This window comes from Hypanus sabinus, chromosome 5 (assembly GCF_030144855.1).
Source record: "Hypanus sabinus isolate sHypSab1 chromosome 5, sHypSab1.hap1, whole genome shotgun sequence".
In the NCBI taxonomy this organism is placed as follows: Eukaryota; Metazoa; Chordata; class Chondrichthyes; order Myliobatiformes; family Dasyatidae; genus Hypanus; species Hypanus sabinus.
In genome coordinates, this window is record NC_082710.1 from 15811830 (window position 1) to 15824390 (window position 12561).

The 12561-nt window shown below is 40.0% G+C and overlaps 1 protein-coding gene across 1 annotated transcript in view; it reads right to left on the reverse strand.

Moving 5' to 3' along the window:
- riok2 (RIO kinase 2 (yeast)) overlaps positions 1 to 8584 on the reverse strand; it is a 31961-nt gene extending 23377 nt beyond the window's left edge. Inside the window, exons 1-3 of the mRNA XM_059969451.1 lie at positions 8429 to 8584; positions 3676 to 3814; positions 226 to 342 (exon numbers count right to left, since the gene is read on the reverse strand). Of these exons, the coding sequence (XP_059825434.1) occupies positions 226 to 342; positions 3676 to 3814; positions 8429 to 8494 (322 nt within the window). The 5' untranslated portion in view covers positions 8495 to 8584. The remainder of the gene's footprint in view (positions 1 to 225; positions 343 to 3675; positions 3815 to 8428) is intronic.
- Positions 8585 to 12561: the final 3977 nt, after the last annotated feature.

A 12561-nucleotide genomic window follows, 5' to 3' on the forward strand; every position in this document is an offset into this window, starting at 1 on the left:
ACATTTTATATAGTTGTATTTTAAGTTTTCCATCGAACCCAGGAATCGGAAGGGAATAGGAAATATTATAGGAAATTCTAGACCCCCAGTTCCAATCACATACCCCAGCCCTGGTCATGCACCTTGTTTACTGTCAGAACTGCCAACCTCTAGATTTTCTGGACTAATAACTGAGCAGATGCCAGACTATTTGGATTTTTAAATTTATTGCAATTGTGTTCTTACCAGATTCTTTGCCGACACCCAATTGATTTCCAACAGAATTCAGGACATTTCTAGAAGAAAGCGTTTTCAGGGCAAGATAATCATATCCAGTGTTTGTCAACCGATAACCTTGTACAGCTAAAAGAAAGAAGTCTGCCATTAACCAAAAAGGACAAGGAAATCAAAGTCAATTTTATTACCATATTATATGTCACCATATCCAACCCTGAGATTCATTTTCCTGCAGGCATACTCAGCAAATCTATAGAATAGTAACTGTAACAGGTTCAATGAAAGATTAAGTAGACTGCAGAAGAAAATAAACTGTGCAAATACAAATATAAATAAATTGCGATAAATGAGGACATGAAATAACAAGATTAAAAAGTCCTTAAAGTGAGATCATTGGTTGTGGGAACAACTCAATGGATGGGCTATTGGTGTGAGTGTGGTTATCCCCTTTTGTTCAAGGGCCTGATGGTTGAGGGGTAGTAACTGTTCTTGAAGCTGGTGGTGTGAGTCTAGAGGCTCTACTACTTTCTTACTGATGGCAGCAGCAGGAAAAGTGCATGGCCTGGGTGGTGAAGATATGATGATGGACATTGCTTTCGTATGACTGTGTTTCATGTAGATGTGCGCAATGATTGGGAGGCCTTTACCTGTGATGTACCCGGCCGAATCCACTACTTTTTTGTAGGATTTTCTGTTCCGATATGTGACTACTTTATTTATTTATTGTTCTATCTTTCCAAAAGAATACAAGAGAAACTGCTCACTCAATCTTTACTCATATACTCAATCTTTACAACGATACCCTATGCAAAGTCTACAACAGCCACCTTTCTTCTTTCAAGCATTTTATTGCATTCCATCCTGGATAGTAAACTCAATAACCACCATAGCAATACTCATTTTCTAACGAAAGCATGTGCCAGATTTTGAAAATGCTTACAACAAAGCTACGTATAGTATTGAGGTGGAAGCTGGTGTCTATGTTAATAATAATAGTAATATGGCTCATCTGGCCATGCCCTGCCCTTTCCTTATAATCCTTAATTCCCCTACTATGCAAAAATTGAAACTTTATCTTAAATACACTCAGTGGTCAATTTATTAGGTATATCTGCTTGTTAATGCAAATACCTAATCAGCCAATCATGTCGCAGCAGCTCAATGAATAAAAACATGCAAACATGGTCAAGAGATTCAGATATTGTTGAGATCAAACATCAGAATGGAGAAGAAGTGTGATCTAAGTCACTATGACCATGGAATGATTGTTGGGGTGGTTTGACTATCTCAGAAGCTGATCTCCTGGGAGAGTTATGCACAACAGTCTCTAGAGTTTACACTGAGTGAGTGGCCGTTCTGTGGGTGAAAATGCCTTGTTACTGAACGAGCTCAGAGGAAAATGGCCAGACTGGTTCAAGCCGACACGAAACTCAAATAACCATGCATTACAACAGTGGTGAGCAGAAAGCATCTCTGAACACACAGCACATCAAATCTTGAAGCTGATGAGCCATAGCAGCAGAAGGCCACACTAGGTTATATTCCTGTACCTAATAAAGTGGCCACTGAATGTACATAATGAACAGCTGTGGGCTGACCCAAAGCATTCCACTCACCACTGACTGCCAGCCAGAGAAACACCCACTTATCCCAACTCCTTGCTTTCTATTGGTTAGCCAATCCTCTATCCATACATTACTCCTAAATTAATGCATTCTTCTCTTATGGATAAGTCTTTTAGATGGCACCTAATTGAAAGACTTCTGGAAATCCAAGTAAACAGCAACTGGAGTGGATCCAGCCCTAAGATTTCTGCCATTACTGTCACACTGAAGACCACTGGGAGTTTTCCTAACTTTACAAGATTTTCATGTACAGGTGTCCCCCACTTTCCGAACGTCCACTTTACATTTTGCTTTTACGAAAGACCTACATGAGTACCTGTTTTTGCTAACCGAAAAAGAATTTTCACTTTTATGAAAAACGACGCCCGCTTTAAACTTGTGTTTACCCCAAGAAAGACTACCATAATCATGAAGCCTTGAGCAGGCAGGTGTGTGCGCATGCATGTACATGCTGATTTTTTTCTATAAGTCAGTTTTGGCTCAATTTTTCCGATTCTGGTAGGTGAAACTACACTGTACATACTTTATTTCTACTTTATATAGGCTGTGTACTTACCATATCATTCCTGCTTTTACTATATGTTAGTATTATTTTAGGTTTTATGTGCTATTTGGTAGGTTATTTTTTGGGTCTGGGAACACTCAAAAATTTCTTCTTTATGCCATTTCAGCTTATGAACGGTTTCATAGGAACGCTCTACCTTCAGATAGCGAGGGAACCTGCATTCTACTGCTAGGTTGCTGTAATCATTCACACCCTCTGGATCGTTTGTGTTTTTGTTTTTTCTATCTTTCTGCTTTCAAGAATCAAAAGTCATTAATACAGGCTCCTTATTGGAGACTACTCCTCCTCAACTGACTCAACTACACCTTTGAGACTTATGTGGCTTTTGCACAAAGTAACACCTCAGCATTCTGTAAACTACAAATTGTTCTGTGATTAGATAAAGTCCAAAATAGCTATTGCATTATTTACAGGTGCAGTCCCAAAACAATTGCATACTTAGGATTTTTGAGAAAAATAAGTAAATAAGGAGGGAGATATACAAGTAAACTCCTTTACAGTACCATCTATTTTGATAAAAATATCTAACATAAATATTTTATATAATTTTGCCTGGATCTTCCTTCTCTGACAGAGACTAATATGAAGACTTGAATGCCATCATTATGGTTTGCTTGTTAGATCATAAATGCATAATGGATATGGCAATGTTTTTAAACAGCATGAGATGGCAAAAAAACCCCTGCAATTTTGCACTAGCTGATAGATCATTCACATGGCGGTGCTGGAAGTGGAAACAATAGGGTCATTTAAGAGCCTCTTGGATAGACACATGGGGTTTAGAAAAAATAGAGGGCTCTGTGGTTGGGAAATTCTAGGCAGTTTCTAGAGTAGGTTATATGGTTGGTACAACATTGTGGGCTGAAGGGCCTATAATGTGTTGTAGATTTCTATGTTCTGTTAACAGCTGTGACATAAAAGGACATGAGATAATACCAAACTACTTCACTCCATACACAAGTGACAAGAGAAACAAAAGGCAAAGCACTGCAAAGATAGAGAAACATTTTGTTTGTATACCTCCTATTCAAAATAGATTACCAAAATTATAAAGCATTAGAAACGGAAACAGAGACAAAATAATACAACTAAGGTAAAGACTACCGAACAGCAAATACAGCAGAAACAAATGAAAAATAAAAGCAATGCCATTTGAAAAATGAAAAACTGAGTTTCTCAGAAAATATGCATGTAGCATTTATGTAAGAATGCAAGGTTAAACTAATACAAGGTAAATTATTTAATTCCTTATTTCTGTTTCAAACTTACTTTTCGTTCGCTCATAAGCTAATAGTTTGTGCTTTACCAATTCACGAAGGACCTTGTTGCATCCACCATGTTTAAGATTTGATATTGAAGCAATAAGACTGGGTGGAACAATTTCATGATTTTTCATTCCCATTTCAACCTGTGCATTGAAAGACAATGAAACGTGAAAATGGCAGATTGAAATACAGCGATTCAAACTGAAACAAAATTCAGTACTTAATGCATTACTGACTAGAGGCAATCAAATAACATGACAACCTATCTCCCCATCATGTCACCTACACATGCAAAAGGTAAAGCCACACACTAAACGAGAAAACAAACACCAGCAAATCCTCCAACTCTGGAATAAATTGAACAATTTCTTGACAGCTGCTATGTCTTGTTATTATATTGGAGAAATACTAAAGCATACTCATATCGCTTGTAATGTTTTCAAAAACTTATCCAGTTCTCCTCCCAAGCTTTGCAGAGCATTTCTACAGGTTTTTCCTAATGTATTCCAAAAGTCACTAAATGAAAAAAATCTTAGCATTTAGCCAAACTATTTCTACATTTTACATATTTAATTCTTCCTTGCCTGCCTCAAACAAAAGCTCAAACTGAACAAAATCCATTTGTATCACATTTAATCTTCCACAACAAACTTTCTCTAGTTCCACCAAACCAAGGATGAGTGCCTTTTCATCTTCCACACTAACATCAAATTCTTGAACAAAAACAGAAAAAGGTAAAAATATTCAGAAAGTCAGGCTGCACGCAGGGGGAGAGAAATGTTACAGGTCACAGATTCATCAAATTCTTTTAGTGTTTTCCAATAGCTAAAAGTGAAAGAATGTTTATAATTTGATTACTGCGACATCTCAATTAACTCACACTGGATGTGGAGACCAACAATGAAATATTGTATTCCAAGTACAGGCATTATGCGACCGTGTGAAATGCACTGTTCGAACACTGAAATACAAAACGAGGAATGTGCTTTTCCACTGACTCATCACATTGCTTGCAAACCTTCAAAATGCCAGTACTGTGTCTCTCTTCTACTCTGTTAGTGTCTTTTATTGTAAAAAATTACTGATGCTTCAGCATCCGGTTGATACATTGTCTGGAATGTGAGAAAAGAAACTGGACTGCATGTCAGGTAGGCAGCCAGAAGAGGAACACTGGAACTTGTGGAGATTTGTAGCTGGAACTGGAGTTCAAAGTGCTTGTCTCAGCTTGTTTTGATAACCTTGTTATTTTTACAGTTCAATGATCTGAAAATCTGCTATAGCAGTAAAGATCACAGACATCGCAGAAGAATATCACAAGCAAGGGGTCAGAGAGCGAGTCCCACTAGGCACTGAAGAGGTCTGGAGACTCCATAGGTCAGGGTCAACCATGAATGTTGTGTCCTAGCTGTCTAAATACGCAAGCCAAGGTAGTAAAATATGGAGACCAAGTTCCATGCATGTGATGAATCTAAAGGAATGATACAGACTGATACAGTTTGCACCAGCAGCATCACAGGAGTTGCCAGTCAGAGTTGAACTCAACATGGGACTGCATTAGGGTCTCCAGCTCCATATTCTTCCCTTGGGGTTTACTTTCCCATGTGTGGGTATAGCCACAACGCAGTGTAGGTTTTCTCCAAGTTTTCCTTCTTCTAGATGAGCTGCCAACCATGAGCACCATCTGCCCAAAGCAACTGGTTAACCCAACTTTGCCTCTTCTCCCGTTAGTAGAAACGGTTCTGCCGGGCTGAATAGCTAAGCCACGTGTGAAGACCAGGAGATGGACTTGTATATAACCATCTGTGTCTAAAGCCACCCTATGTGGACCATGCCCTAAATTAATATTCCTTACTGTATTCACCGAGGAGATATGAAAGATGGTGAGTTTGGGAGGGATACATGCATAATCTGGGAGGTGCCAGCGTTAGCGAAGCTCTATGGAACAAAAAAAGGGTTGTTAAAGCTCCAGGGCCTTTTGGCATTTATCCTAGGTTGTTCTGAAAAATGATGGAGGAGATAGCCCAGGCCTGATAAGAGAGTTTGAATCTTTGACACCACAGACAGATAAGGTATCAGAAGTTCAAAGGACAGGGTAACACTGCTCCTTTATTTAAGAAGGCAACAGGGATAAGCAAGGAGCATGCAGGTTGGTAAACTTTCTGTCAGTGGTAGGGAAATTATTGGAGAAGATCCTAAGGAGTAGGATTTGTGTACATTGGGAAAGGCAAGGCCAATCAAGGATAGTCCACAGATCTTTGTTCAGGGATAATCCTGTCTCACTAAATGGACAGATTTGCGAAGCAATAACCAAGACTGATGAAGGTAAGTTGATATGTATTGTCAAGTCAAGTCTCTTTTTATTGTCATTTCGACCATAAACTGCTGGTATAGTACACTAGACTACAGACCTACACAGGACTACATAAAGTTCACAAAACAGTGCAGGGCAGTACAATAATTATTAATAATTAATGAACAAGACAATATGCACAGTTGAGGACAAATTTCAATACAATAATAAATGATATAGATGTCAGTCTAGACTCTGGGTATTGAGGAGTCTGATGGCTTGGGGGAAGAACCTGTTGCTCAGTCTGGTTGTGACAGCCTAAATGCTTCGGTATCTTTTGCCAGATGGCAGGAGGGAAAAGAGTTTGTATGAGGGGTGCGTGGGGTCCTTCACAATGCTGTTAGCTTTGCAGGTGCAGCATGTGGTGTAAATGTCTGTAATGGCAGGAACAGAGACCTCGATGATCTTCTCAGTTGACCTCACTACCTGCTAGAGTCTTGCAATCCGAGACGGTGCAATTCCCAAACCAGGCAGTGATGCAGCTGCTCAGGATATTCTCCATATATCCTTTGTAGAATGTGGTGAGGATGGGGGGGGGGTGGGTTGGGTGGGAGATGGACTTTTCTTAGCCTTCGCAAAATGTAGAGACGCTGCTGGGCTTTCTTGGCTATGGAGCTGGTGTTGAGGGACCAGGTGAGATTCTCCGCCAGGTGAACATCAAGAAATTTGGTGCTCTTAACAATCTCAAAGGAGCCGTCAATGTTCAGTGGAGAGTGGTCACTCTGTGCTCTCCTGAAGTCAACCATCTCATTTGTTTTCTTCACATTCAAAGACAGGTTGTTGACTCTGCACCAGTCCGTTAGCCGCTGCAACTCGTCTCTGTACGCTGACTCATCGTTCTTGCTGATGAGACCCACCACGGTTGTGTCTTCAGTGCATTTGATGTGATTCGAGCTGTGCATTGTCACACAGTCATGGGTCAGAAGAGTGAACAACAGTGGACAGAGCACACAGCCCTGGGGGGCCCCATGCTCAGTGTGATGGTGTTGGAGATGCTGCTCCCGATCCGGTGCTGAGGAATGATTGTGTTGAATGCTGAACTGAAGTCTATGTACAGCATTCAAACGTATGTGTCTTCTTTGTCCAGGTGGAGGGTAGTGGTGATGGCGTTTTCTGTTGAGCAGTTGGGAACTGCAGGGGTTCTAGTGAGAGGGTTATCAGGGTCTTGATGTGCCTCATGACGAGCCTCTCAAAACACTTCACGATGATGGATGTGAGTGCAACGGGACGGTATCTTTGAGGCAGGACACTGAAGACTTCTTCAGCACGGGGACGATGGTGGCGGCCTTGAAGCATGTTGGATCAATAGTGCTGTTCAGGGAGATGTTGAAGATGTCAGTGAGAACATCTGCCAGCTGGTCTGCACACCCTCTGAGCACTCTGCCAGCAATATTATCTGGTCCAGCAACGTTCCATGGGTTGACCCTGCATTGAGTTTTCCTCACATCGATTAAGAACAAAAGTTCCTAATGAACTTTAGGAAGCCATCTGAAAATTTCCAGCATGGTAAACTGGAACAGAAGACTAATAATCACGGTATCTAGAGTGGGTGAGGAGTTCCAGAGTTTATTTGCAGAAAATGTGACGTTTTCAAGTTAGCATGGTGTAAGCTTAGTGGAGTACATGCAAATGAAAACATTCTCACTTGTCCTTCTTCGTGTCGTGGGAGAAGTTGTGGACTGGAAATAGTCGTGCATGGCCCTCCACTGCCCTAACATTTGAGTACATTATAAGGGAATGCTTTTGGTTTAGCATAAGGGTCACAAATTGTATGAAAAACAGCTATGACTGTTGGATCAATCTCAGCCCCAGAAATGCCTCCTTTAGTGTGTGGAAGACATGCGACGAGGCAGAGATCAGTCCAAGTTTTATTTCCTCATTCATCTCAAAGATCACCTTTTATTTGGGCCGTTAACATAAAAAGCTTTCCAAGGCGCAAACTGACAAATTAAAGAATTTCGAAATGACCTCCTTTCGACAACCATTGCAAGCAAAAAAAAACCCCGAAACGTATAAATTAGACTTTCTGCAATGTACGAGTTTCGTTTGGTAAGACACTAAGATAATAGAAATTTGCGCTATTCAGAAATCTCCAAATCTGCAGGACAAACTCTCACAACAAATCATTCACATCTCACCCAAATCTCTGTAAAGGGTCGTAGATCCGAATCGTCGATTATTCTCCAGAGCGGCCGCCTGACTTGAGATTTTAGCATTTGATGGTTTTGTTTCAGATCAAGTGGAGTTTTTTCACTTTACATTTCCAGTTATTGTCGCCCCGTTTAAGCACACAGCCTGGGGTAAGGGAATGGAATGACTGACTGCGGCACGCCGCCGGGAGAACTACCGGGCTAGGCCCCGACCACCCAGCAAGCCAAGAGCTGATAGAACCAAGACTGAGACTTACCCCGACAAGCACTCTGAAATCATCCCTGCTGAGGTACCTCAGAATCACCACATTAAGCTTGCCCATGGCGACAGCCGCTCGCCACCAAGCGCTGGCTAGCTTGCAACCTCGCCGAATCGCACACGCGTCTACCTCCCCACTGCGCACGCGCTTCGCCTCTAGGTCCTGTTACACTTAGAAAAAAATAGGTATTGGATTCAGAGTAAATTCAGAAGTATCTCAAGATACGTCTAACTTTATTAAACAAGATAATTTTTAAAGTAAAATATTTCTCGCAGATTGCTTTTCCCTGCGTGGCTAATTGCGAGTTGTGTTGTGTGCTGTGAGGAACTGATGACGGGGGAGGGCGGTGTCTGTCGCCGTTGGTGACCGTGTCCTCTGTGGAGGAGGCTTACCACTGTTTTATCAGATGCTCAAAAGTAATAATTATTGGCCAGAGGAAGGGCGAGAATTAAAGTTTCAAGTCTTTAATTTATGGCCAGCATCCCAGAACATTCACAAAATGTAGGAGGGACTCAGCAAGTCAGGTAGGATCTATGAGAGGAATAAACAGTTGAAATTTCGGACCGAGACCCTTCATCAGGATGCTGTAGGCCCGAAATATCGACTGACAATTCCTGAGACAGGACATTGCCTGAACTGTTGAGTTCCTCCAGCATTTTGTGCGTGTTGCTCAAGATGCCCAGCATCTGCTGAATCTCTTGCGTTTATAACCCATAAACACTACCTCGGTATTTTTGCTTTCTATATATACAATTCTTAGTGTAATTTGTCGTGTTTTTATGTATTGCCCTGTACAGCTGTCGGAAGACAGGTCATTTCATGACATATATCAGTAATAATAAACTTGATAATTCTTTTGTGAAGGTCTGAATAGAAACGATAAAGAAACCTATGCCACTGAATAATAACCTCAGTAAAGACATGTTTTCCAGTATTTCCTGTTTCTTTTGAACACATAGGAAAACTGGCTGTGTGCGGCCAAATAACCTCGTCATCCTAACCAGCCTAGAAGACAGAACAATAATAATCATGAAATAATCCTGTTTGATGTGAAATCAGATTCGGTTTATTAATCACAAGATCGCCCTGAATTAAAATGCTCTTTGGGCACCTTTCCATAATTTGCTTTAGTTTGCCATGCTACTCTACAAACATTCTAGTTCCAATTGCCTTCAAATCTTTGGGAATGGAGTTAAGTTTTGAAAGTAATACTACTCATGGTAACAAACAAGAGAAAATCTGCAGATGCTAGAAATCTGAGCAACACACACAAATTCCTGTAGGAACTCAGCAAGCCGGGGTTTTGGCCCAGGACGTTGACTGTACTCTTTTTTTTCCATAGATGCTGCCAGACCTGTGCTGAGATTTTCCAGCATTTTTTGTGTGATACTCATGGTAACGGCAGCTTTAAAATTCAAACCCCCGTACACTGTCTTCTGGATCAATTATGTTCATTTTGAGAATGCATCAAGGATTCCAATTTCCTTGATGGTTGCTTCCTCCTTGACAACATGAGTGAAAAATCAATGCAAGCCATGGAAAATTTCAGCTCATCTACTGAAATTATGTCAAATAAATGTGAAAATGCCATAGGAAATTAAACCTGAAATTAAAAAGTGCCTGTTTAAATCATGTTATAGTCATGACAACCTCACTTATCACATACAGTATTTATTACATTGAATTGTCTTTTTAATTGATATTTGTGCATGGATTTCTATCACTGATAATGTAAGACACCTTGGAACGACATGTAGATCTGGAGAGCTATTATGGTGTCACTAAGTTTTCTGTGTAACAGTAATAAACCAATTTTAATCCCAAATGCTTCCTAAAATTTTACAGGAGTCTTTTAAAAAGCAAAGAGTGTTAATATTAATTCAAGTCTTAAATCCTGTCTTCTTTTATCCAATAATGTATGAACATTTTAATCTTAGCAATTTCAAGCATTTGAAGATCAGCTTATTTCTTTTAAAAATATAATATAAGTTTATTTATTTGTTGTTTAGATGTAGCTGATAGTAGTAACAGCACTCCAAGTGCGTCTCTGGTTGCTTTGTGAATGGGAGACGTAATGTTGCAAGATTATATTAATTGGTTCTTCTTTGTTGCCCTTGGAAGTTGATGTACCTTCTCCTTTAATAGCCAAAATCCTTGCACGAATAATGCTTATCTTCTGTTACTTATTGAGATACAGCGCAGAGTAGGCCCTTCTGACCCTTCAAAGTCATGCCACCCAGCAATCCCCCAAGTTAATCATGTAACACCTTACAATAACCAATTAACCAACTAGTGGAGTGATGTCCCAGTAATGACCTTGCACTCAATGTCAGTAAGACGATAGAGCTGATTGCAAACTTCAGGAAGGGTAAGACATAGGAACACATGCCAATCCTCGTAGAGGGATTAGAGGTGGATAGAGTGAGCAGTTTCAAGTTCCTGGGTGTCAAGATCTCTAAAGACCTAACCTGGTTCCAACATATCGATGCAGTTATAAAGAAGGCAAGACATGGACTATACTTCATTAGGAGTTTGAAGAGATTTGGTTTGTCAACAAATACACTCAAAGACTTATGTGGATGTATCATGGAAAGCATTCTGACAGGCTGCATCACTGTCTGCTATGTGGGGGGTGGAATGCACGGGGGTTACTGCACAGGACTGAAAGGAGCTGCAGAGGGTTGTAAATTTAGTCGGTTCCATCTTGGGTACTTGCCTACCAGGACATCTTCAAGGAGTGGTGTCTCAGAAAGGCAGCGTCCATTATTAAGGACCCAGGGCATGCCCTTTTCTCATTGTTACCATGAGCTGAAGGTGCAGAAGCCTGAAGGTACACACTCAGCGATTCAGGAACAGCTTCTTCCCCTCTGCCATCCGATTCCTAAATGGACAGTGAACCAGTGAACACCACCTCACTTTTTATATTTTTTTTGCACAATTTTTAATCTATTCAATATAAGTATACTGTAATTTATTTAATTATTATTAATTTTTTCTCTTCTTCTATATTATGTATTGCATCGAACTGCTGCTGCCAAGTTAACAAATTTCACAGCACATGCTGATGATAATAAACCTGATTCTGATAACCTACCAACTGGTAGGTCTTTGGACTGGAGTCGACTTCAGGAAGGGTAAGATGAAGGAACATGTCGATGCAGTTATAAAGAAGGCAAGACAATGACTATACTTCATTAGGAGTTTGAAGGGATTTGGTAACTGGTAGGTCTTTGGACTGAGAGGAAACTGGAGCATGTGGAGGAAACCCACACGTTCACGGGGAAAATTTATGAATGCCTTACAGGCAGGGGTGGGAATTGAACCCTGGTCACCTGTACTGTATGGTGTTGAGCTAACCACTACACTACCATGAGGGTCAGCCACAACAATTCCAGTACAGTATACCTATTTTTCTTATTAGATCAAGTCCCTCACAGACAGTTACATCTAAAATTAGAGGTTTATAAAACTGGTATTTATCTCAACATTTGCAAAAAGTACTAAACAATTAACTATAAGCTCCACTTGGTGGACATTCCCTGTTTTAAGAACCAAGTTGAATGTTTTATCATCACAACAAAAGTGCAAGGATTTTCTTAATCTTCTTCATCTTATGATGAAAAAAACTTTATGTAATTGCTTCAAACTAAATTTTACTGGAATATGAATTATATGTGGCACATGCATTGTTCAGATTGTGGTAATGTGCCACATGCAATAATGTTTTTTTATTACTTGAGCTGGTAAGCTAGAGCTTGATTTGTATTTGAGCCTTATCATTTAATTGCTCCTGAAAATATTTTTTATATGTGAAGTTTAGGTATTTAATAATGGTGGAAAACCTTATGATGCCAAAAGAAAAACAGATTTATTTTTTTCTTATCAAATTTCTCTCCTCGCCATCTCCCAGAAAATGGGAACTCTCAAATGAAATATGGATTATGAGTTTTTTTTAATTTCCTGGTATACTCGAGTAACTGGTTTACATTCTGGTATTCTGCGAAGATTTTAGAAGCTATTCTCAATTTTAGTCTCTATTCCTGAGCATTTTGCAAGGCCCTGCATGACTGCAATGTGGAAGGGCATCTTTAGCTGATTTTTTTTTTACTTTTCTCCTCTAAATCCCAAGT